The sequence below is a fragment of the Scyliorhinus torazame genome, chromosome 3, assembly GCF_047496885.1.
Source record: "Scyliorhinus torazame isolate Kashiwa2021f chromosome 3, sScyTor2.1, whole genome shotgun sequence".
NCBI lineage: Eukaryota > Metazoa > Chordata > Chondrichthyes > Carcharhiniformes > Scyliorhinidae > Scyliorhinus > Scyliorhinus torazame.
Window position 1 is genome coordinate 42,039,318 of NC_092709.1, and position 27,136 is coordinate 42,066,453.

General features: G+C 49.5%; 1 protein-coding gene across 1 annotated transcript in view; it reads left to right on the top strand.

The window, feature by feature from the left end:
• Positions 1-202: 202 nt before the first annotated feature.
• slc7a11 (solute carrier family 7 member 11) overlaps positions 203-27,136 on the top strand; it is a 258,680-nt gene continuing 231,746 nt past the window's right edge. The window contains exon 1 of the mRNA XM_072495573.1: positions 203-839. Within this exon, the coding sequence (XP_072351674.1) occupies positions 557-839 (283 nt within the window). The 5' untranslated portion in view covers positions 203-556. The remainder of the gene's footprint in view (positions 840-27,136) is intronic.

A 27,136-nucleotide genomic window follows, 5' to 3' on the forward strand; every position in this document is an offset into this window, starting at 1 on the left:
TTTGCGTGAGAGTGAGAGTCAGTGGGAGGCGGAGAAAGAGGGAAAGGGACCATGATGGAGAGAGGAAGAGAGAGAGGCAGGATTAAGAAAAGGAGATCAAAGTGACAATGTTTGAAAGAATTGGATTGGCAAAGCAGTTTAGGTACGATACAGTGGTGAGTAATTTCTGGCTGATGCAACACACGCCGAGTGGTGACATCAACTAAGTGTTTGATTGCCCGGGGCTGAACAAAAAGGCGGCGGAAGCCGAGTTGTTACTTTCAGGACAGTTTTCTTTGGTGCAGCAGTGAGGAGACAGATGTACATGCAGACAGAGTCAAGTAGACACACACACAGACTGATGTTAACGGAGGCACAGAGAGAGAGAGAGGAACACACACACAGGTAATCATAGTGAAATATGTTAGTTTTAAGAATCTGACTTAAAGCACACCTGCCTCTGGACAGCATCCAGCACACACACACACACAGAGTCGTGGCACTGGGATCATTCAGGAAGACCAAAGAGAAGCACATTCGCTCAATTAGCTGGTGCAATCCTGTGACTTCTGGCAGCATGTCCAGCAGTGCAATATCTCCCCTCTCCAGCCGAGATCACCTCAATGCGGACACCAATGGCTTCGTGCTGCTCGAGGCGGACGGCCGGCAGCCAAGTCAGCGTGCCCCCAACAAGGTGGTTCTGAAGAAGAAGGTGACGCTGCTGAGAGGCATATCGATTATAATCGGGACCATCATCGGCGCCGGCATCTTCATCTCTCCCAAGGGGATCCTGCAACACACCGGGACCGTGGGGATGGCCCTGGTTATGTGGACTGCCTGCGGTATATTGTCGCTGTTCGGTGAGTTCTCAGATTCGTCAAAGTTTACATAAAACTTTTCCATTCGGCTCTGATTTTTTTGTTTATAATCGAGGGGGAAGCGATTGGTAACAGGAGTACCTCTCAGCCTGATGCTGGACTCCAATCACCACCCCCTGCTCCCCAGAAGTTGCAGTATCAGCTTCCCATGTCTTGCACGAAGAAACGACTAAATAGCCACAATGCAAAGTGCGCAACTTCAGGCGTGAGAACTCAAACTTCCCTTCGCTTTACATTGGAGTTTCAAAACTTCTGTTCCTTATCAAACTGGGATAAAGTAAAATGTGCATGGGGATGATTTGCTGTTTCATTATGTAACTCTATAGGCATACATAGTAACTTCGGTACCAATGTGAGAAAAAAGTTGGGAATTGTTTAAGATTTTAATGGCACCAAAGATTCTGGGGAGAAAACGGGAATATGGCATTGATAGAGGATCAACTATCAATTGATCATATTGACTTAGAGCGGGTTAGAAGGATCGAATGGCCTACTCCTGCTCCCAGTTTCTAAGTAAAACGCTATGAAAAATTAAATGAAAATCGCTTATTGTCACAAGTAGGCTTCAATGAAGTTACTGTGAAAAGCCCCTAGTCGCCACATTCCGGCGCCTGTTCGGGGAGGCTGGTACGGGAATTGAACCGTGCTGCTGGCCTGCCTTGGTCTGCTTTCAAAGCCAGCTATTTAGCCCAGTGTGCTAAACTAGCCTACATAGGCAGGATTTCAGTAAAGGATATCATCAATAAAGTATTTCTCTTCGATTCTTCTTTAAGATGCGCCGCCCCTCCCCTCCCCCCCCCCCCCCTCCCACACACACACCTTTTGGTCATCTGATGTAATATCTTATTGTGTCAAGGGGTATGGGGAAAGGGTGGGAGGTTGGGGGGAGCATGGTGCTGAGACAGAGGTGCAGCTATGCTCACATTGACTGGTCCAGCAGGCTAGAAGGGCCGAATGGGCGACTCCTGCTCCTACTCAATATGTTTCTATGTGACCTGATGTCAAATTTATACCTCTGCAAAGCTCATGGGGCTGTTTTAAAGATGTGACATAGAATGGAAGTTGTTGTTGTATTTGTAGAGCATGGTCGTACTGCCACCTTCACATCAATATGAAGCGGTTTTGCACCTGTATGGATGAAGCAGTGGCAAGTCAATTCAGGAGACTAGGAATAGGTTGGATGGCTAGTGGTTCTTCTTTCCTCAGAGCGGTGAGGTTCCATTAGAGGACAGGTGTCTAACATTAGTGATTCTGTGATTGGGCAGCACTTGCTGAACAATCCTGAGTGTGCTAAGAATAGCAGTCAGGCTCGCAATGTAGTTCACTTACTCTTGCTAGAAGCCACATATATTGCAGGCAGCACCTTGGCACAGTGGATAGCACTTCTGCCTCACAGCTACAGGGACCCGGGTTCAATTCCGGCCTCAGGAGACTGTCTGTGTGGAGTTTGCACTTTCTCCCTGTGTCTGCATGGGTTTCCTTCAGCTGCTCCGGTTTCCTCCCATATTCCAAAGATGTGCAGGTTAGGTGGTTTAGCCATGCTAAATTGCCCTTAGTGTCCAAAAATTTTAGGTGGGGTTACAGTGCTATGGGGATAGGGTGGAGGCATGGGCTTAAATAGGGGGCACTTTCAAGGGCCGGTGTCGGCTCTATAGGCTCATTGGCCTCCTCCTGCACTGTAAAGTCTATGATTCTATATTCAGACATAGGGACCTGTATTCTGCAGGCAAAAGTAATTTGTCGAGATTACATCTTTTTTGAATTAAGCAAAAGTGTCGGAAACAGGAAGAACATAATTGTTCTGGAGAGATTGCAGAGGAGATACACAAGAATGATGTCCGGGCTTGAAAATTGCAGCTATGAGAAGAGATTGGGTCAATTTCCTGAGAGCGGAGGAGGCTAACGGGTGACAGAATTATGAGGGGCCTAAATAGGGTAGATAGGAAAGACGAGTTTCCCTAGCTGAAGGTTTTATTATCAGAGAACATCGATTTAAAGTGAGATGAGAAAAACATTTTTCACCTAAAGGGTGGTGGTGGGCATCTGGAATTTACTGCCTAAGTTGCTGGTTGAGACTGAAATGCTGAACTCATGTAAAATATTCCTGAATCTGCATCTGAAGTGTTGTAATCTGCGAGGCTTCAGACTGGGTGCTGGAAAATGGGATTAAACTGAGCGACAAGTTTCCTTTTTCTCCTTTTTGGCCGGCACAGACACTATGGGTTGATTGGTCACTTTCTGCTTGTCGCATTGCTATGGTTCTATAGTTTAAAATTTTTTTTAGAATACCCAATTTCAGGGGCAATTTAGCGTGGCCAATCCACTATCTTGCACATTTTTAGGTTGTGGGGGCGAAACCCACGCAAACACGGGGAGAACGTGCAAACTCCACATGGACAGTGATCCAGTTATGGTTCTATAGTAACTTCCTGGTGCATCCTCCATGGGAATGCATCCACCAATCAGAGTTGGCTTGCCAAATAATCAGCATCCTTTTCTTGTGCAGTCTAAATTGTTGCTCCCTTTGAATTTGGGCATTCTTCCATTTGTCCTGATGGGTGCAAGACAAAAAGCTTTGGCAGCATGTCTCTTTTTCAGCAATACTCAAATGTTAAGTTAATTTGTGCCCATTACTGTAATAAATGTGTTGAAACAGCCCTTGTTGGAGCAGCCTTCGATAAAATGAGATTAACAAGATGTTGAGGAGAACAGAGATTTTGTCAGGAAAGAAGAAGCAGAGCTTTTTGGAAACAACTTTGCATTGATCACTGCTCACTTGTGACTTGCTTTGATGAGATTTTTATTATTTGAAAAAAATTGATAGAACAATTGTCTCAGTAGTAACAGTAGAAACTTAAAGGGTTGTGAACCCTCATTGGTCATACTTAACTCTGTTTTTGTGACACAGCAATTTAAATGGATAGAAAACTATTAACAGATATAGTGATGTGGACAATGGTGGAAAAATTGCATTGTTACCTACTCCTAGATGCCCAGAGAAGATGGTCAGGGTCTTCTGCTTGAACTGTAACAGTGATTGTGGTGATGGTCCGCCACAATAACGTAAGGTTGGAAATTCCAGGATATTGCTTCAATGACGATGAAGGATCAATGTTCAAGTCTGAATGGTATGGGTCATGGGGATGAACTTGGAGGTGATGGCACCCCCATAATATTAGCTGCTCGTGCCTATTCAGAGCTCATGGGGCTGGGATATGATTTATCAGGAGACTTGGTAGAGCATCCCATATGCTCTGCAGCCACAGTAAACTATTGCTGCAAGGATTGGTTATTGATTGTCGTGGCAAGAACAACAATCAAGTGAGATGCATTGTCTTGGTTAATCTTGAGCTTCTTGAGTGTTTTGGCACTGTGGCAATTCAGCAGAGTTAGACATAATTCCATCATACCTCTAATCTGAGGCCTGTGGATGGCAGAGTGGCTTTGAGGGATCAAGGTGGGCAAATTGTTGGGAGTATCCAGCCTCTGCTGGGTTCACTGTGTTTCAGAATCCCAATTCCACACCATCCACCACAACCACCAACAGTAGCCATGATCATTTTCCCAGGCTTTTACCCCAGTGGGGTCTATCTGTGCCTTCTTGGATCTCGTATGCCTCCATTCACTTAGCATACTGATCTCCATTATAACGCCAGGTACCAGCAGAGGGATAGGAGTGGAAATTCCTTCCCAAAAATTTATTTGTAAGAATTGGATGACAGTTACACTGATTGAGAAACCACTAGGTACCACTGCGACTCCCCTATTCTCCTGAAGACACTTCTAGATCTCCTTTCAGAACCACTAGGACATTGAAACCTCTATTTGTGGCGACAGAGATACGTGAATGCAGTTGAATTTGTGGTGTCAAAAATCACTTTTTCGATGGGTTGCAATCATAGCCTTTTCATTCACTTCTTGTTTTGATTCACTGCTAGCTGTCTGTTATTATCTTAATTACAGTGGCAGAGTAGCTTTATAGATTCATTGTCTGACTGCTTTTGCATGTTCTTTGCACAAGTAATAATGGGCTACAACCTAAAACAGTTATTAAGGTACATTTTCCGGACCATGGTACAAGTCTGTGCAATGCTAATCACAAATGGTTTCTCTGGGTGTAGTGCTCAGTACAAGTGTCTAGTCAAGATGTTATATGCCACCGACTCCCAACAATTTGTCGTCATACAATCAATGACAAGATCAAGATGAACCGATTGGATTTTGACAAATCAGTCGCTAGGAAAACCAGTTTCTTCTAGTCTTCCCAATTGCTCCAGTGAATTTGATGTTTCGACAGGAGCATAATTGCTGTAGTGATACTTTGGAGAGGATATGGGTAAAAGTCGGTGGAAATTTGTAACTTTGAAAGAAGAGTTAAGGAAACTTGGAAAAATGTTACACATACCATTCATGCCACTTAAGCATTGTACAACCAATTAATTATGGTTGGCTTTGTAATATAGGAAATATTACAACCAATTTATGCACAGAAAGATCTTATAAACATCAAGCTAGTCTTTGTTTAGATGTTTGTAAGCCTTTATATCGAGGCAAGTGGCCACTCTTTATGTCAGAGCTAAAATATCAAAGGAATCGTTTTTCGAATGTGTGTTCTCAGTGTGGAGCAGATATTGGTGATTTGACTATATCTGTGGTTTTCTACTGTTTAAACTGATGCATTCCATTCACCCAAATTTCAGGTATGTTCCTGCTGGGTAAGGCAGCTGAAGTGCAAAATGACTACAACTTCCCTTTGCGTGTTGTCACTCTATTTAACTGTGAAGAGAAGGGGAGATCTTTCCAGTGTCCTGCCCAATGTTTATTTCTCAAACAACACCAAAATAAACAGAAATAGTGGTTATTTAATTGCTGCCCGTGGGATTCTGCTGTACACAAACTGGCTGCTGTACTTCAACATTGACTAATCATAATTACAACATTGACTGCTTCAGAAATGCTTACTTTGCTGTAAAGTTCTGAGGGATGTCCTGAGATTGTGAAAGGTTCTGTGTAAATGGAAGTATTTTTTTCATTCATCTCAGCAAAATAACCACACTTGTCGGCAATATGGGAAATGGAATTGATTAAAATTAATGGAGCAGCTTGTCTGATACAAAACATGGGGATTGGAATTTTGCTGTACCGTATTGCTAACATGCATTTTAAACCACTTAATGAATAATTGAAGACCTTCAAATTTCACTTGAATGCTTAAATGCGTTTGTTACGAATATCATTCTGAGCAATATCGAGCCAAATGATTTAGAATGCATTTCTGTTACCAAAAGTTGGGGCTGAAATGTCCCAGTGGTTCTGTCAAGGGACCTTACGTGCCATGTTGAGGTTGGCTTGTATTCTGCACATGCAGCTAATTTAAACCAATAAGTTACAGTATTTCAGAAAATGTAACTGCTATTTAATAAGAGAAGTTTCAACTCTTGAAAAAGTTGCATGCCCCAACAAATTATCTGTCAATTCAACATACACTTCTATTTATTAAAAAAAAAAGTATCCCAATTTGCTGGGAATCTTTCATTTTACTGTGGGTCTTTTGCTGGGGCCAAAGGTAACCAAATATGGAGGATATGAGGACAATGTGATTACTTGTGTGTTTGCTGCTGTACAGGGATAAGATACCATGGGTGCTCCACACCTCCAACAGTATCTACACAGCCAGCCCGCTCTGCACTGTCACTGCCTTTAATAGTGATACCAGCTGATGTGAATCCATTTAGTGCAGGATGTGAGGCTGTCGTGGGAGATGTGTTTAAGCACCCTGGCAGCAGCAGGAAAGCAGTAAATATATAAATGCCAAAATTAGACAAGCATGACATCCAGTGGCAGCCATGGAGTGAGTATTTGCACACAGGGCAGCTCCTGCTTCAAGGTGCTGGTTTTGGCCTCTTTTACCTGATCTTTGGGGAATTTCAGTAGAGTTCTCCCCCGGATGGGCATGTTTACAGGTCACCAAACTCGACAGAAGGCAGTGAAAGCCCCGGCTAAAGAGTTGGAGGAGCATTAATTATCAAAATGGTGGAGGGGGAAGGGTCGTCGCCGTCTGGAAATCTGCAAATGGAGCAGTTGATGAGCTTCATTGAGGATGAATTTCGACAGCAGCGTAAGGAACTGGAGAACAACTGGTCAAAGGCGATTGAGGGGGCAGTGACACCGAACGGGTGGAGCAGGGGGCAATGATCCATGAGCTGGAGAAGGTGTTGTCGGACCAGAGTGATCCAATTGTGTCATTGGAGGTGGAGATGGCGATCCTGGGGAACATGTACAACACGCTGTGGGCAAAGGTGGGCGACCAAGAAAATAGGTCCTGGAGGCAAAATCTGTGAATTGTGGGCATTCCGGGCGGAGTGGAGGGAACGAGTACAACAGGTTATGTTGCGAGGATGCTCGGCAGGTTGGTGGAAGAGAATGTGCTGGACAAGGTATCGGAGGTGGATCAGGCCAGTAGATCCCTGAGGCATCATAGGGCAAGAGCGGGGGAGCCTCTGCGCACAATGATTGTGTGTATGCACATGTTCCAGGACAAAGAAAAGATTCTGAGATGGGGCAGGGTGTGCGTGGGAAGGAAACTGAATCCGGATCTATCAAGACATTGGAGTGGAGCTGGCCAGGAGATGAGCGGGAACAAGGCCAAGGCAGTGCTGTTTTCGGTGCCAGATTCAGTTTGGGGTGTTGCACCCGGCTGGACTTTGGGTAACTTTCGAGGGCCGGGAATATTACTTTGGGTCGCCGAACGAGGCAAATGACTTTATTAAGGAGTATAAGCTGGGGGAGAGCTGAAGGGAAATCTTGGGAAATATTTTGTCTTTGTAAAAGTTTGTTACCTGTTTCTGTTTGCTAACTGGGAAAAGTTGTAATGAGAATGTGACTTTAAGAAATGTCTGTCTGCTCATGTTAATGCAGTGATGTCAGAGTGTGGGTGGAGCTGAGCTTTGGCTCTGCTTTTTAGTTTCACTTTGAGAAAAGCTTGGGTGTGTCTGTGTTTTTTTGGTTTCGATTTTTCAGTGTTGGAGCTGATGCCAGCCAAAGCAGGTGTACTGTTGATCTCTCTGCCATGAAAAGACTATCTCTTGATCAGTTGGTGAATTCAGAATTATAAATGTTTTCAGTAGTGAATGTAAACCTGAGGTGCTTCTGTTAAAAGGTGTTTCTTTTGTCTTCTGGATGTTGTTTGGGAAGTTATTAAAGATTACTTAGTGTTGTATTCTTTGAGAGTTGTATTTGAATTAATAGTTGCTAAGATGTTCATTGTCTGTTTTAAAAAAGTTAACTTGAGTTCATAGAATAAACATTGTTTTGTTTTTAAAAATACTTTTCCATTTCTGCTGTACCACACCTGTAGAGTGGCCGTGTGCTCCCCATACCACAATCTATTAAAAGTTGTGGGTCAGGTGAACTCCATGATACACTTTGGGGTTCTCTAAACCCTGGCCCATAACAGGAAGGAGGGTATTTTTTGTATTTTTTTGTACCTTTTCCGTTTTTGCTCCTTTTGTAATGTTGGTACTTTTTATATTTCTTCTATTTTGGTATTTTTGTATTGAAGTTGCATTGCTGGTTGATTGTTTGGATGCGGGCCCTTCGATGGTGTGGGTATAGTGTTTAGTTTTAATGCATTCTGTTGGTTATGTTCTGTGCAGTGCATGACGGGTTTATGTGGGTCATGTGGGGTAGTTCAGGAATGCTCTGTAGGGGGCATCATGTTGGGATGATAGTTCTTGTTTTGAGTTGGGTGCAGGGTATGTGCAGAAGGGCCATGTTGGGATGTGGTTTGGATTGAAGGTGCAGGGGTGCAGGTCAGATGGGTAGGAGGGGCAAATGGTAGGTTCTTGAGGGGACCTTCGGGTGGGAGTTGCCACACTAGCAAGGAATGCTAGTGAGCAGAAGTGAATTTGGGGCGGGGGGGTGCTACTGCGGTGGTTAGCCAGCGTCGGAGGTGGGAAGGGTGAGGGAGGGGGTTGGGGGCAGGGAGAGAGAGGGTGGGTGGTGGGAGGGAAGGTGGGAAGGCGACAAGGCAGTTGTGGAGGATGAGGTGGTCATGGGCGTGACAGGGGGTCATCTTGGGTGAGCCCAATTCAAAGTGGGGATGGGGGGGGCGGAGTCTAAGTGTGATGATGGCGGTCCCTTTGGGGGGGGGTGGGGGAGGAGGAAGCCTCCAGTGAGAATCATGACCAATTCTTCTGTCGGAAGAATTATGTGGAGATCAATCAGAATGGGGAGGTATTGACAGCCACATTTTGGGAGGCCTTGAAAGCGGTCGTCCGGGGGAAATTATTTCGTTCAAAGAGCATAAGGAGAGGATGAGGGGGGAGGAGCATCGGAGACTGTAGGACAAGATAGTGGAGGTGAATAGGAGGTATTGTGAGGGCCCCATGAAGGAGTTGTTGGTGGAAATAAAGAAGTTGCAGGGGTAGTTTGATGGATGAGGCGGTGGGTTAGCTGTGGCGAGCAAGGGGAAAAGGCGAGTCGCATGCGAGCCCACCAGCTGCGGTAACAGACAGTGTTGAGGGAAATTCTTCAGGCGAGGGCTGAGGGGGAGGACATGTCGTCAGATCCGGAGAGCTGAGGGGGAGGACATGGCGTCAGATCCGGAGAGGATAAATCAGGTATTTTATGAGGGGCTGTCTCGGGCCGAGCCAGGGGGAGAGGCGTTGCTAATGTGGGTCGATTTTTGGAAGGTGCTGGACTTCCTAGAGCTAGAGGAGGGGAAGAGGCTGTCGCTGGAGGAGCCATTAGGGCTAAAGGAGGTGATGGAGTGTATTGGCATGATTCATTCAGGGAAAGCGTGGGTCCAGATGCTTTCCGATAGAATTTTATAAGTAATTCGCGACGGAATTTAAACCTCACCTTTTGGGCAAGTTTAGTGAAGCGATGGGAAACGGGGAGTTGCCAGCTACATTGGCATAGGCGTCGATTTTGCTGAACCCGAAAAATGGGAGAGATCTATTGGAGTGCAGGTCCTATAGGCCCATCTCATTGCTAATTACGGACATGAAAGTCCTGGCAAAGGTATTGGTGAGAAGGTTGGAGGGATGTGTGCTGGAGATGGTTTCAGAGGACCAAACGCGCTTTGCGAAGCAGAGGCAGTTCGGTAGTAATATTAGGACGATGCTGAATGTAATTATGACCCCGTCACGGGCCAGGTGCTGGAGGTAATAGTGTCCATGGACACGGAGAAGGCCTTTGACCAGGTAGAGTGGACGTATTTGTTTGACATTCTGGGGAGGTTTGGGATTGGGCCGAGGTTTGTGGCGTGGGTTCGGTTGTTGTTTGCGTCCCCCATGGCAAGTGTGTGAACGAATGAGACGAACGCGAGGTATTTTGGGTTGTATAGGGGGGAACGAGGCAGGTGTGCCCGCTGTCGTTCTATTGTTTGCGTGTGCGATTGAGTGCTTGGCGATGGCACTTGGGGCCTCGGTTGAGTGGTGGGGGATTGTGAGGAGGCAGGAAGCATCAGGTGTTGTACTCTGATGCCATGTTGCTGTTCGTGTTGGACCCTTTGGATAGCATGGGCAGAATCATGGGCCTACTGGAGAGGTTTGGGGCTTTTTCAGATTATAAATTGAATGGAGGAAAGTGAGGCATTTCCAGTGAATGCTGTGCGGCGGGGGTCAGACATAGGGCTCTGCCATTTAAGGTGGCAAGGGAGCGGTTTTGGTACCTGGGGATCCAGGGGCGAGATTCTCCGACCCCCCCGCCGGGTCGGAGAATCGCCGGGGGCTGGCGTGAATCCCGCCCCCGCCGGTTGCCGAAGTTGACGGCACCGGATATTCGGCGGGGGCGGAAATCGCGCCGCGCCGGTTGGCGGGCCCCCCCCCCCCACGCGATTCTCCAGCCCAGATCGGCCGAAGTCCCGCCGCTAAAATGCCTGTCCCGCCGGCGTAGATTAAACCACCTACCTTACCGGCGGGTCAAGGTGGCGTGGGCGGGCTCTGGGGTCCTGGGGGGGGCGCGGGGTGATCTGGCCCCGGGGGTGCCCCCACGGTGGCCTGGCCCGCGATCGGGGCCCACCGATCCGCGGGCGGGCCTGTGCTGTGGGGGCACTATTTCCCTTCCGCCTCCGCCACGGTCTCCACCATGGCGGAGGAAGAAGACTCCCTCCACTGCGCATGCGCGGGAATGCCGTCAGCGGCCGCTAACGCTCCCGTGCATGCGCCGCCCGGAGATGTCATTTCCGCGCCAGCTGGCGGGGCACCAAAGGCCTTTTCCTCCAGCTGGCAGGGCGGAAATTCGTCCGGCGCCGACCTAGCCCCTTAAGGTTGGGGCTCGGCCCCCAAAGATGCGGAGCATTCCGCACCTTTAGGGCGGCGCGATGCCCGACTGATTTGCGCCGTTTTGGGCGCCAGTCGGCAGACATCGCGCCGTTTCCGGAGAATTTCGCCCCAGGTAAGGATGCATGAGTGAGTTACAATGCATCGGTGGAACCTGATGGGGTTGGTGGAAGAGATCAAGGGGGACCTTAAAAGGTGGAATACGCTGCATCTGACATTGGCCGGGAGGGTGCAGGTGGTGAAGGTGAACGTGCTGCCAAGATTCCTGTTTGTGCTTCAGTCTCTCCCGATTTTTATCCCCAAGGCCTTCTTTCGTAAGGTGGATGCGCTAATCTTGGAATTTATGTTAGCAGGGAAGGTGCTGAAGGTGAAGAGGGCTTTTTTGCAAAGGCAGAGGCAGAAAGGGGAGTTGGCGCTCACGCACTTGTTGCATTATTATTGGGCAGCGAACATGGAGAAGGTGAGACTATGGTGGGACGGGGTTGGGGTGGACTGGGCCAGGTCAGAGGAGGAGTCTTGTCAGGGTGCGAGCCTGAGGGCTCTGGTGACGCCCCCATTGCTGCTCGCTCCGAGGAAACATACAGTGATGGAGTGGTCTATAAAATCTGGAACCAGCTGAGGAGGCACTTTAAGCTGGTTCAATCGTCGGTGTTGTGTGGGAACCATAGGTTCACGCCGGGTTGGGGGGAGGGGGAATGGATGGGATGTATAGGCAGTGGTGAGAGGAAGGGTTAGTGAGGGTCAGGGACATGTTTGAAAGGGGACATTTGCTGGGCTAGAGGAGCTGCGGGAGAGATTTGAGTCACCAAGAGGGAGTGAGTTTACGTACTGGCAGGTGCGGGACTTTGCAGGTAAGGAGCCACCTTCATTCTCTCAGATGCCAGAGTCCACGCTTCTAGAGAAAATGCTGCTTCTGGATGAGGTCGGGTATGGCAGGATTGGGAATATATACGGGTGGCTGGGAGAGCAGGGCAAAGCATTAGTGAAAAGGATCAAGTGGAATTGGGAGGAGTTTGGGAGGGAGATAGGATTGGGACTTTGATGTGAGGCAATGTAGCGAGTGAACTCAACCTCCTCCTGCGCAAGAATGAGTTTTTTACATTTTAAGATGGTGTACAGGCTCTCAGATTTAAAATGAATGACTGCTCTAGCTTCAACTGCTCTCTGTGAGAGAGGGTTCCATACCTCTATCACCCTTTGAGTGAAGAAACATTCCACCTCAATAATCTAGCTCAACTGTTTAGACAATGCCCCTTAGTTTTAGAATTTCCAACCATTGGATATATTTATTTTTATAAATAAACCTGTCTTTCCCTGTTAAAATTTTGAATACTCCAATTAGATCACCTCATAACCTTCTAAATTCTAGTGAAAACAGGCCTTTTTAGAACTATAGAATTTACAGTGCAGGAGGCCATTCAGCCCATCAAGACTGCACCGGCCCTTGGAAAGAGCACCCTACTTAAGTCCACAGTTCTAACCTATTCCCGTAACCCCACCTATCCTTTTTGGACACTAAGGGTAATTTAGCATAGCAAATCCACCTAACCTGCACATCTTTGGGCTGTGGGAGGAATCCAGAGCATCCGGAGGAAACCCACACAGACATGGGGAGAACGTGCAGACTCTGCACAGACAGTGACCCAAGCCAGGAATCGAACGTGGGTTCCTGGAGCTGTGAAGCATCTGTGCTAACCACTTTGCTACCATGCTGCCCATTTGTGTAATCACTTATCATTTTTGTAAACGTACATTGCACTCCCTCCAAGGCCAAAATATCCTTCCTGAGGTGTGGTGCCCAGAACTGTTCACAGTATGCCGAAGTGGGGTCTAACCAGGGTTTGTTTAGATGATAATCCCATCCTCTAGCTTTAAAAACTAGCATTCCATTGACCTTTTTGATTATTTTCTGTACTTGTTCGTGGTATTTTAAGGATCTATGCACCTGAACCCATATGTCTCTTTGTACATTCACTGTACCTAACGTCTTTCCATTTAGAAAGTACTCTGCCCTATCATTTTCTGGTCCTAATGTGGAGATGCCGGCGTTGGACTGGGGTGAGCACAGTAAGAAATCTTACAACACCAGGTAGAGTCACCTGAGGAAGGAGCTGTGCTCCGGAACAAACCTTTTGGACTTTAACCTGGTCCAAAATAGATAATCACACACTTTAAAAAAAAATTTGGAGTCCCCAATTCATTTTTTTCCAAATACGGGGCAATTCAGTGTGGCCAATTCACCTACCCTGCACACATTTGGGTTGTGGGGGCAAAACCCATGCAAACAGGGGGAGAATGTGCAAACTCCACACGGACAGTGACCCAGAGCCGTGATCTAACCTGGGACCTCGGTGCCGTGAGGCAGCAGGGCTAACACACTGCACCACCGTGCTGCCCCGATAATCGCACACTTAATAGTAATGTGGAGATGCTGGCGTTAGACTGGGGTAGGCACAGTAAGAAGTCTTACAACACCAGGTTAAAGTCTGGAGCACATTCACCTGAGGAAGGAGCTGCACTCCGAAAGCTAGTGATTCGAAACAAACTGCGCCATCTCCCTCTGGGACTGGGCCACATCTCTATCTGTGCCACGTCAGTCAAGCAATGTTGCCGACGTTTTCAGTCATGGCACGCTGTGACTGGGCCAAGCTCAGGAATGCCGTTGCAATGTCCAGGTGTCTCTGCACATGGCTGCCTGGGAGAGGGCAGCCCTATCCTGGGCCTTAGCCAGCACCTGCACAGAGTGTCCCAGGCCTTGGACATGTTGATCCATAGCGATAATCCTCACTCCCAAGGCCTCCGCCACTGACGCCATCCTGGCAACTTCCCTTTCCTCAGGCCCACAAAGTACATCTAGGGCCCGCTGCTCTGCCACGGTGAGGGGCCACAAGGCCGGCAGTCCCCACCAGTTTTCTCCCGCTCCCGGCCATTATGGTCGGTTTTCTCCTGGCGGATGGGGAACAGGAAATGCACAGTATTAGACAGTCCGTGCATTCACCCCAGGGGTTTGGTAACTGATGGCTTCAGTGGCTTGGGCACCCGGACATGGCGGCCGGTATGGGTGCCAGTATGTGGGGCAGAGTGGGAGTTCGGCCGCTCTTTGGGGGGGGGTGGTAGGATGCTGGGTATGTGGACAGGGGTTGGTGCCAGTGGCACATTGCTGCCTACTCACCCTCGCTGCCCTGTGGAGGCCATGCAGTTTCTTCCTGCACTGCTGGCCGGTCATAACAGTGTTGCTCGTGGCTCTCATTGCCTGTGCCACTTGCGCCCAGGCAGAGCGAACGGTAGCCTTCTTCCCGGGCCAGAGAACAGGGCGGCCTGCCTCTCCTCCAAGACGTCGAGGGGGTCTCGAGCTCAGCGTCTGTAAAGTGTGGGGCCGCACATCTTGCTGCCATCTTGTTGGCTGGAATGGTGTCTGTGGGGAATGAAGTGTGTATTTGCAGCTGCAGCCTGTCAGCCTCCTGAGTGTCAATCGCGAACCTGGCGAATCCCGCACAGTTTCTCATTGGAATCGATTGTGTTCCACGTGGCGCCGGTGCTAGCCCCTTAACGGTTGCTGAATCGGTCCAAGTGCGGTCCTGGGTTTGCTGTCGTGAAAGTCCACGAATCCTGCACCAGCGTCACACTTAGTCTCGGGAACGGGGAATTCAGCCGAAAGAGTGTCATGGAAATGGATTTAGTGACGGGAGATACAAGAGAATGCACGGCCCAGGAGCGAGAAGCAGAGTGGACTGGCGGGCTGACTGACATCCCAACAACAAGCCAGATGGTCAGCTTTAATTTAGAACTGTCACATGGACAGGACTGAAGCCGAGTTAAAGGACATCTGCTCATCACCAATTCTTCACTGATCTGAACTGAAGAGTTTCAATCAAGTAACTTTAAATTGAGCAGCTTTACACGATCACCCACCAAGAGATTCAGTCCCCATTGCTGTGGAGAAGCTAGCACAGACCCCCACGCTGCAAGCCCTCCAGATATATACACTCTCTCTCTCTCTCGGTCCTCTCGTTGGAAGGAGCTTTTGGGAATCCAACCAGTAGGTTGGAGAGTTTATGCATCCATTTAATATGTGTTTGTAGAAAACCGTCTTCTTTCTTTCTGGGTCTGGGTGTCAAACCTCATGCGCAGCAAAACTTGCTGCATTTACCAGATTATACCTGGAACAGAACAATCACACTCGGACCCTTTCACAACAGCTACCGAAGGAAAGTCCTCTGAACTTTATGAAAACTCGTGGCCTTTGTCTGTGCCCTCCACCCCGCCCATCCCCCCAAAATATCTTGCATCGTAAGTGAAAAAAAATCTTTAAAAAAAAAAAAATTAGAGTACCCAATTAAGGGGCAATTTAGCGTGGCCAATCCAACTACCCTGCACATCTTTTGGGTTGTGGGGGCGAAACCCCTGCAAACACTGAGAGAATGTGCAAACTCCACGTGGACAGTGACCCAGAGCCGGGATCGAACCTGGGACCACGGCGCCGTGAGGCGGCAGTGCTAACCACTGAGCCACTGTGCTGCCCAACTGAAAGAAATCTTGATATCAATCCTAAAAGCAGCCTTCTCAGGTTAAGACCTGTTCCCCTTTGTCGAACTCTCACAGTTTAATTTTCAGTAATGTTCTGAATTCATCTTTCCCAACCATTTATTAGCATACTTCAAATACTCCTGTAAGAGTACCTTTAAGTTTAAGGGCTATTAAGCCTAAAGTTCTGGAATCTTATAATAATAATCTTTATCAGTGTCATGAATAGGCTTACATTAACACTGCAATGAAGTTACTGTGAAAATCCCCTAGTTGCCACACCACGGAACCTGATCGGGTACACTGAGGGTGAATTCAGAATGTGCAATTCACCTAACAAACATCTGCGAGATTCTCCGTTGCACGACGCCAATATCATAATCGGCGATTGGGCAGAGAATCCCTGTTTTCGGATGCTCCGCCTCTTCCAAAATGGCATCACCGAGAAGTACGCCGCACGCCGTTGGGACGGCCTTAGGATGTTACCTGAAGGCCCTCCCCGATGTTCCATCCCCGATGGGCCATGTTCCCGACGGCGCGGGATACGTGTGCTCTCAGTTTTCGTGAACCTGGCGTGGCGGCTGCGGACTGTGTCGAGTGTGTATTCAGGGAGGCACTATCTGGCAGGTCAGGTCCGGGTGTGGCTGGCACCATGTTGTATGGCACGACCGCTGCAGGTCATCGCCTTGTGCATGCACGACCACAGTCCCGTAAATTCCCCAGGTGTTTATATCGGGAAGGCCGTGCGTTTTACATGGCAGGGCTGCTAGCCCCTCACCACTCGGAGCATCAGTGCGCGGGCGCACCAACTTTTTCATCATAAAACCAGACACTTCCTCCGGACATAGCCTCAAAATTGGACAATCCAGCCCCTTATCATTCGGGACTGGTGGGAGGAAACTGGAGCATCCGGAGGAAACCCATGCAGACACGGGGAGAACTTGTGGACTCCGCACAGACAGTGACCCAAGCTGGGAATCGAACCTGCGACCCTGGAGTTGTGAAGCAACTGTGCTACCCACTGTGTGGTAGTCATGGCTCAGTGGGCAACGCGCTTGGATCTACATCAGACTTGTGGGTTCACCTCCACATCTCGGCTAACACCCCAGTATCGAACTGCAGGGGTGATGCTCTGTTAGAAATGCAGTTTTCCAGATAGCATGTTAAATGGAGGCTCTGCCTCTCATGTGGATGTAAAAGATTCCATGGATCTACATTGAATAAGAGCAGGGAGTTATCCCTGATGTCCTAACTAACATCTCAAACAACCTCACAAAAAACAGATTATCTGGTCTTCATCACACTGCTGTTTGCAGAGTTTGCTGTGAATAAACTGACATTACAGCAGTGACTATACCTCATTGGATGCAAACTACTTTTTACTCATGTAGGTGTGAAGGTGTTAGCAAAATGCAAATCCTGTCTCTTTCCATAATTCAAACATTGACATCAACCTCAAACCTCTCCTCTGCACCTTGAATAACTTTCTACTTTCATAGTGTCAGAGTTTTACAGCACAGAAAGAGGCCCTTCAGCCCATCGTGTCTGTGCCAGCCATCAAGTGTATCCTGAAGGTCAACCAGTGCGTCCCAGGAAAAAAAGTTTGCAAAACATTGAATTAGAGTAATTGCCCATTATCCCTACTCTCTGTCACCTGCCACTCAACCAGCAGCCAAACCTTGCCAATAGTTTGCTCTCAACTCCATTGGCTTCCACCTGAGTTAACAGTGCCTTCTGTGGGACTTTGTAAAATACCTTCTGGAAGTCTATATAAAAAACATCCATAGACATCCCCCTGTCCACTACCTTAGTCACCTCTTCAAAAAATTCAAAAAGATTAGCCAGACATGATCTTCCCTTTACGAATCCATGCTGACTCTCCCTGATCGACTACAATTTTTCAAGGTGTTCAGTTACCCCATCCCTGATTATAGACTCCACCAATTTCCCCACCGCAGATGTCAGGCTAACCAGTTCCCGGGTTAAACCTTCTTAAAAAGTGGAGTGGCATCTGCACTCTTCCAATCCAGAGGCACCACTCCTGAATTTAGGGAACTCTGAAAGATTATAGTCCAGGCATCTACAATATGCTCCCCTACTTTCCATTAACACCCTCGGATGGAAACTGCCAGGTCCTGGGGATTTGTCACTCTTTAGTTCCTAATTACTGATGCTGTGCTTGCATTAATGACATTAAATCCCTGTGCTCTACTGACTATCAATTTTTCCCAGACTTCCGGCAACTTATCCTCCTTTTCAGCTGTAAATACTGAGGTCACGTAATTGTTCAACATGTCTGCCATTTCCCCATTATCACTGACAATATCTCCTTTTTCTGCTATTAATGGGCCTACATTGGTCTTGACCACCCGCTTCCTCTGTACATTACTATAACATTTCTTCTTACTGATTTTGCTGTTCCTTGCAAGTTCCCTTTTAGTACTTCTTACAAGCTGCTTTGTGGCCCTTTTCTGGGGCGTCATTCTCCGACCCCCCGCCGGGTCGGAGAATGGCCGTTGGCCGCCGTGAATCCCGCCCCCGCCCCCGCCGAAGTCTCCGCTCCCGGAGATTGGGCGGGGGCGGGAATCCAGCCGCGCCGGTTGGCGGGACCCCCCGCTGGATTCTCCGGCCCGGATGGGCCGAAGTCCCGCCCAGGAATTGCCTGTCCCGCCGACGTAAATCAAACCTGGTATTTACCGGCGGGACCAGGCAGCGTGGGCGGGCTCCGGGGTCCTGGGGGGGGGGCGCGGGGCGATCTGACCCCGGGGGGTGCCCCCACGGTGGCCTGGCCCGCGATCGGGGCCCACCGATCCGCGGGCGGGCCTGTGCCGTGGGGGCACTCTTTCCCTTCCGCCTCCGCTACGGCCTCCACCATGGCGGAGGCGGAAGAGACTCTCCCCACTGCGCATGCGCGGGAAACTTTCGGCGGCCGCTGACGCTCCCGCGCATGCGCGGGGAAACTGACAGCGGCCGCTGACGCTCCCGCGCATGCGCCGCATTTCCGCGCCAGCTGGCGGGGCAACAAACGCCATTTCCGCCAGCTGGCGGGGCGGAAATCCCTCCGGCGTCGGCCTAGCCCCTCAATGTTGGGGCTAGGCCGCCAAAGATGCGGAGACTTCCGCACCTTTTTGCCGGCGCGATGCCCGTCTGATTTGCGCCGGCTTTGGCGCCAGTCGGCGGGCATCCCGCCGTTGGGGGAGAATTTCGCCCCTGGTCTTTGTATCTATCCCACTTATCCAGATCTGTGCCACGTTTTGCATTTTTGTGAGTCCTTACTTTGAGTTTTATGCTGTTGCTAACCTCTTTAGTTGTCCATGGCTGTTTGTTTTGTGAAGTGGAGACTGTTTCCCTCAGGGGTATATACTCACTCTGTGGGGTGAATTCGTCAATCGAGATGCTCAATGCGCATTTCCCGATGGGAAGGAGAATTGAAAAATCGGGATTGGCGTCAGGTGTTGGTGGGCGCCTATCTGAATGCGATGCTCCGACCACTCCTCTGGCATCGGGATCGAGCTTCACACCCGCGCACCAGCGGGAGGATGTAAATTAATGCAAATGGGTCTTTATGAGCCATTCACATTAACTTAGAAAGGCTCGACACCGTAATCTCCAGCCTTCCATGATTCTCTGGTCCCCTGGGCTGGGAATCACATGGGCGGAGATTACTACAGGTTTTACCCAACATGAGCCTGATACAGTGGGCCAAGGGGGTAACTCCGCAGAGGCAGTGACCCAAGTCAGGAATCAAACTTGGGACCCTGGCACTGTGAAGCAACAGTGCTAACCACTGTGCTACCGTGCTGCCCATATTTCCTCGCCGCAAGGGATCCTGAATTGCTTCCCAATTTGTGCCCCTCGGGGAAAAGTAAATCGGTCGCAATTCTCCTCCATTGAGAGAACACAGGGGCTGGATTCTCCACCTGGCAGCCCTGGGCTTTCCCGACGGCATGGGGCAGCCCTACAATGGGAAACCCCATTGATCAGCCGGCGAAACGGAGCATCCCGCCGGCGTGCTAAATCAGAAATGTGGCGCGGTGGGACGGAGAATCCAGCCCATAGTTTTCCGAACAGAGAATCTCGCCGACATTATTTTGTTAAATATTTCTTTAAACATTCTCCACTGATCTTCATTCATTTGATCCATTAACAGTTCTTCCCAGGTCGATCTTGCTTTTTATTACATAAGTCATTCAAGATGTTAGGGCATTTTGCGAGAGCAGTTTGCAAAGTATTTTGTATTTTGGGCTTTATTAATAGGAACACTGAGTAAAAGAGTAAGGAGGTGGTGTTGAAGTTGAATAAGATACTAGTTAGGCTTCATCTGCATCCAGATCTGGGCATCATACTTGAGGATGGATATGAAGGCATTGGAGAAAGTACAGAGGAGATTCACAAGACTGATTCCAGGGATAAAGAATTGTAGCTATGAGGAAAGACTGGGGAGGTTTGGCACTGTTTTTCTTGGAGAAATTAAAGCTGAGAGGCAACGTGATAGATCCTGAGGGGTATGGACAAGGTAAATAATGAGAAACTGTCCCCACTCAAGGCAGCATCGAGAACGAGAGGACACAGATTCAAAATAATTGGCGAAAGAAGTAAAAGTCATTTGAGGTAAACATTTTTCACCTAGCAGGTGGCTGGAATTTAGAATGAACTTACTGAGAGGGTGATGGAGGCAAATTCAAACAAAGTATTCAAAAGCGAATTGGATTGCTATTTGAAAAGAAAGAATGTGCAAGGTTACGGGGATAAGGGGCGAGATTCTCCGATCCAGCGGTAGAGTGTTGACGCCGTCGTACACGACGGAGTGTTTTATGACGCTGTCATCTGGCCCCTAAGATCAGCGATCCTGTGCCATACAAGGGGCCAGCACGACACTGGGGAGCCTCATGATACGGGCGTCAGCACGGGCGGCACGTGTCCACGCATGCGCGCCACGGCCGGCGCGAGTTCGCGCATGCGCATCACGGCCAGCGCGAATTCACGCATGCGCGTGGGTTTCCTTCTCTGCACCGGCCCCCGGGCAACATGGTGGAGCCTTACAGGGGCCCGGCGCGGAGGAACACAGGCCCCCCCCTGGGATAAGTTTACCCGCCAATCGGTAGGCCCCGGTCGCGGGCAGATCCCCCCGACTCCACACCAGGACGGCCCTCCACAGCATGAACGGCAAGGTACCACCGCATAGGACCACACGCGAACGGCGTCGGCAGGACTCGGCCGAACCTGGTGGGCACTCGGCCCGTCGGGCGTGGAGAATCGCCGGGGGGGGGGGGGGGCGCCACGTTGAGCGGCCCCCGACAGACCATTGTCGCCGGTTCTCTGGTCGCCGGAGAATCGGCGGACCAGCGTTGGAGTAGCATCATGTGATTCGCCCCCCACCCGGCGATTCTTCGACCCGGCGCGGGGGCGGAGAATCCCGCTCAAGGTTAGGGACATGGAACTTGGTGGAATGCTCATTCAGAGAGCCCGTACAGAATCGATGGGCTGAATGGTCTCCTTCTGCAGTGTAAAGATTCTGTGATATTGTAAATGAAAATAAGAAAATAGCGCATATGTTAAAGAATTACTCAGAATCAGTAGTTCCAGTTGCAGAAGAAGATAGAATGCCAGAAAACTAATGAAACTAATATTGAATGACGGACTTAACAACATTTACGTAAGCACTAGAATAGTAATGAAGAAAATATTGACACTGAGGAGTGGCAAATCCCCAGGATCAGCTGATTTCTATCCCAGCATTTTAACGGAAGTAGTTTAGAATATTGCAGGCACCATGAATCTTTCAAAGTTCTCTCTATTCGGGAACCATGGGCAAAATTCTCCTACCCGCCCCGCCACATTTCTGCCCCGACCGGCCGGTGGGAGTCTCCGTAACACCGGCCGGTCAATGGGGTTTCCCATTGTGGGGCAGCCCCACGCCGTCGGGAAACCCCCGGGCGCCGGCAAAACGGAGACTCCCGCCGGCGGAGAATGACGCCCCATTCCTTTCGATGGGAAAATTGAGCATGACATTCTGCTGTTTCAGAAAGTTGGGAGAGGGAAACTAGGAAATTATAGGCCACCTCGCCGAATCTCTGTTTGTGGAAAATTACTGGAGAATGTAATTATGTGCAGAGTGAGTGAACACACAATGAAAACTTTCTACTGATCAGAAAGAGCCAGCATGGATTTGTAAAGAGTAGATCATGCCGAACAAATCTGATTGAAATTTTTGAAGTGACCAAAGAAGTGGACATGGGAACGGATGTTATTTTTCTGGGCTTTTAGAAGGTGTTTAATAAAGTCCCTTGTTATAAACTTAACCAACGTTGAAGCTTATTGGCTTGAAGGTAAATTATTGACCTGGTTGGAAATTGGCTGAACAAAGAACAAAAAAGAACAAAGAAAAGTACAGCACAGGAACAGGCCCTTCGGCCCTCCAAGCCTGTGCCGACCATGCTGCCCGTCTAAACTAAAATCTTCTACAGTTCCTGGGTCCGTATCCCTCTATTCCCATCCTATTCATGTATTTGCCAAGATGCCCCTTAAATGTCACTATCGTCCCTGCTTCCACCACCTCCTCCGGCAGCGAGTTACCCTCTGTGTAAAAAATCTTGCCTTGTACATCTCCTCTAAACCTTGCCCCTCGCATCTTAAACCTATGCCTCCTAGTAATTGACCCCTCTACCCTGGGAAAAAGCCTCTGACTATCCATTCTGTCTATGCCCCTCATAATTTTGTAGACCTCTATCAAGTCACCCCTCAACCTCCGTTGTTCCAGTGAGAACAAACCAAGTCTATTCAACCGCTCCTCATAGCTAATGCCCTCCATACCAGGCAATATCCTGGTAAATCTCTTCTGCACCCTCTCTAAAGCCTCCACGTCCTTCTGGTAGTGTGGCGACCAGAATTGAACGCTCTACTCCAAGTGTGGCCTAACTAAGGTTCTATACAGCTGCAACATGACTTGCCAATTCTTATACTCAATGTCCCAGCCAATGAAGGCAAGCATGCAATATGCCTTCTTGACTACCTTCTCCACGTGTGTTGCCCCTTTCAGTGACCTGTGGGCCTGTACACCTAGTTCTCTCTGGCTTTCAATACTCTTGAGGGTTCTACCATTCACTGTATATTCCCTACCTGCATTGGACCTTCCAAAATGCATTACCTCACATTTGTCCAGATCCATCTGCCATCTCTCCGCCCAAGTCTCCAAACGATCTAAATCCTGCTGTATCCTCTGACAGTCCTCATCGCTATCCGCAATTCCACCAACTTTTGTGTCGTCTGCAAACTTACTAATCAGACCAGTTACATTTTCCTCCAAATCATTTATATATACTACGAACAGCAAAGGTGCCAGCACTGATCCCTGCGGAACACCACTAATCACAGCCCTCCAATTAAAAAAGCACCCTTCCATTGCTACTCTCTGCCTTCTATGACCTAGCCAGTTCTGTATCCATCTTGCTGAGCAGCAAGAGAGTAGGGTTAATGGCTGGTATACTAATTAGCAAGGTGTAATCAGTGGTATCCTGCAAATATCTGTATTGGGGCCTCAACTATTCACTGTATATACTAACAACTTAGATGGTGGGATAAAATGCTGCATAAATATTTGCCAATGGCACAAAGATGGGCAGCAATGTAGCCAGCGTGAACGGAGACATAAAATTACAATGAGCTATTAATTGATTGAGCAATTTGACAAAACTGGGTTCTGATGTGGGTAAAAGTGAAATTATTCACCATGCACCTAAAAAGAATAAAAATAAAACTTTCTAAATGGTGAAAATCTAGAAGTAGTGGCGGTTCAAAGAGGCATGGTGGTCCAGAGCATCGCAATGTCATGGATAGTTACGAAAAGTCATCAAAATGGCTAATGGAATGCTGGCTTTTATATTGAGAGGACTCAAGTACGACATGGTACACCTTGAGCTGCAGCTATACAAACTCGTGGGGCTGAATTTGCGTGTCCCACTGAGGGTGAGAACAGAAGCGGAGAGGGCCTGAAAACACAGGAGCCGCTGGCATGCTGCTTTCCTGACCCCATTCTTGACGCTGACCATTGTGGCCAAGGTGGGTGCAGGTCAGTAGGGCAACCTGCCCCCATGAGATGAGCAGCCAAGTAGGTTCATTTCGAGCCCTCTTCGATACACTTAAAGGAGGCTGACTAGGATTTTCCAGTCGATCTCCAGTTTCCCAGTGTGGCAGGGAGGGGGACGGTGGGGCGGGGTGGAATGGCATCTTGACTGCTTGGAAGAGAGTGCAGCCATGCCCTGTAGAGCAACTCCAGTGTGCTAGCTAGGTTGCTCTCTTTGATTTTTATTTCCATGTTATTTACCATTCATTGCAGGATACTGCTCCTCTCAACCTGCAAGGCCTGAGATTGACCCTCCTGGTTCAAGAGCCCACTGCTACCCTGAAGTAGGCAGGGAATCTATCTCCATGTCAATTAAGGGAGTGCCTCTGTGAAAATCTCAAAGAGTGTCTGCTTCCCCTGGTGCGGGTTCAGGATGCGGGGATCCTATTCCTGTGGGAAATTCACCCGCTGGTCAGCCCACAATAATTCTGGGCAACACACCTTAGAAAGGATAGATTGGCCTTGGAGGGAGTGCTGCATAGATTTGCCAGAACCATTCCTGGAATCCAAGGGTTTCACCGAAAGCTAGTGAAAAGGTGGCAAGGAAGCTGGCACTGCTGTGACTGCAAGAGCTCCAGATCAATCAGAGCAGCGGGCAGCTCTGGGGAATGGAACTTCCTTCCACTGAGGGATGAGAATCCCACTCTCTGTTTGTTCAGGGTGCCCGCAGTGTAATGTCGCTGTGCGGCAACCATTTTTAAAGTTTGCAATCAGATGGGTGAAGCGAGCAATATGCTCCACAGTAACATTTAACTCAATGCTTTATTTCCTAATTTCATTCTCTGGACCACCTTGTTCCCCTCTTGTGCTCTCTGTGGTCAGCTCATTAAAGTATGCAATATAGTTGACCTATTAGATTTTTCAAATGTATCCTCCTGGGGCATCCAAGGCAAGTCTGACTTGTGTATGGCGACTGACAAAATGTGCAGTATCAGTATCTGTGGTAATCACCACTGTTGTATATATTAGGAGATGTGTGGAAAGGTCCTATACTACAGGTACGGGGGGAGTCCCTGCCTGCTGGCTCCGCCCAGTAGGCGGAGTATAAATATGTGTGCTCCCCGTACAGCAGCCATTTCGCAAGCTGCTGTAGGAGGCCACACATCTTAGTGTAATAAAGCCTCAGTTATATTCAACTCTCGTCTTTGTGCAATTGATCGTGCATCAATTTATTGCACTAAAGTTTTCAGAAGATGGACCTCCGCATCAAGCCGGATCACCTGCAGCTGGATCCGCAATCAAGCAACGCCAAAAAGGACTTTGAACATTGGCTAGCTTGTTTCAAAGCTTACATCAGGTCTGCACCAGACCCAATTCCGGAAGCTCAGAAGATCCAGATCCTCTACTCGCGGCTGAGCTCCTACGTTTTTCCGCTTATTCAGGACGCGCCAACCTGCGATGAAGCCATGGCGCTACTGAAAGAGACCTACGCCCAGCAGACGAACAAGCTCTTCACCAGACACATACTCTCGATTTGTAGTCAGCTCCCTGGTGAGTCCGTAGAAGATTTCTGGCGTACTTTAATTTCCCTGGTCAGAGACTGTGACTGTCAGGCTGTCACAGCCAGAGACCATTCGAACCTCCTCATTCGGGACGCTTTCGTCATGGGGATAGGGTCAGACCACATCCGCCAGCGACTTTTAGAGGGGGCCACGCTTGACCTCGCGGAAACCAAAAAAGCTGGCGCTATCGACGTCAATTGCCTCGTGCAGTATCCAGGCCTACACCCCCGGCCGAGCGGCCCACTCTCCTATGCATCGTGGACTCCGTAGATGGCCACCCCACCGGGGACCCCACTCAGCCAATCCTACGCCTGTGCCACGCGCCAGCCAGCCAACCCCGGGGGCCCCAGATGTTACTTCTGTGGGCAGCAAAAATACCCCCGCCAATGCTGCCCGGACCGCAGCGCCCTTTGCAAGGCCTGCGGGAAGAAGGAAGAAGGCCGCAGTGTGCCAGGCCTGCTCAGTCGCCGCGATCATCCCCCCCCCCCCCCCCCCCCCCCGCGCACAGGCAGTGGGCGCCGCCATCTTCCCCTCCTCGGACCATGCGCGGCCAGTGGGCGCGGCCATCGTCCCCTCCTCGGATCACGTGCGGCCCAGCGGCGCTGCCATCTTTTTCAACCCCCGCCACGTGCGGCCGTGGGCGCCGCCATCTTGTCCACCTCAGGATCTCCAAGCGCCGCCATCTTGTCTCCCCCACGGCACATGGACGTCACCATCGTACCAGGATCCGTGCCCCCGGGCACCCCATCGTCCGACACCAGCGACGACCAGCCGCGACTCGCCTCGGTCACGATTGATCAGTCTCGCCCGCACAATCTAGCCACCGCCTCGACAAGCGTGAAGATCGATGGGCACGAGATCTCCTGTCTGCTGGACTCCGGGAGCACCGAAAGCTTCATCCATCCCGATACGGGAAGGTGCTGCTCCCTCACGATACACCCCGCCAATCAGAGAATCTCCCTGGCCTCCGGGTCCCACTCCGTGGCGATCCAGGGGTACTGTATAGCCACGCTCACGATCCAGGGCGTAAAATTCAGCGGCTTCCGCCTCTATGTCCTCCCCAACCTCTGTGCTGCCCTGCTACTTGGCCTGGTCTTCCAGTGTAACCTCCAGAGCCTAATATTGAAATTCGGCGGACCCTACCACCCCTTACTGTATGCGGCCTCGCGACACTAAAGGTCGACCCACCTTCCCTTTTTGCAAATCTAACCCCGGATTGCAAACCCGTCGCCACCAGGAGCAGACGGTACAGCACCCAGGACAGGACCTTCATCAGGCCCGAGGCCCAGCGGCTGCGTCGGGAAGGCATCATCGAGGCCAGCAACAGCCCCTGGAGAGCCCAAGTGGCAGTGGTGAAAACTGGGGAGAAACATCGAATGGTTGTGGACTACAGCCAGGCCATCAATCGGTACATGCAGCTCGATGGAAACCCCTCCCACACATATCTGACATGGTCAATCAGATTGTACAGTACCGGGTCTTCTCAACTGTAGACCTAAAATCCGCCTACCACCAGCTCCCCATCCGTAAGGCGAACCGCCCATACACTGTCTTCGAGACAGATGGCTGCCTCTACCATTTTCTTAGGGTTCCCTTCGGCGTCACCAAAGGGGTCTCGGTCTTCCAAAGGTAGATGGACCGAATGGTCAACCGGTACGGGCTGCGGGCCACATTCCCGTACCTCGACAATGTCACCGTCTGCGGCCACGATCAGCAGGACCTTGCCAAATTTTTCCACACAGCCACTCTCCTAAACCTCACCGATAACAAGGAGAAATGCGTATTCAGCACAAACCGCTTAGCCATCCTCGGCTATGTGGTCCAGACGGAGTTCTGGGGCCCGAC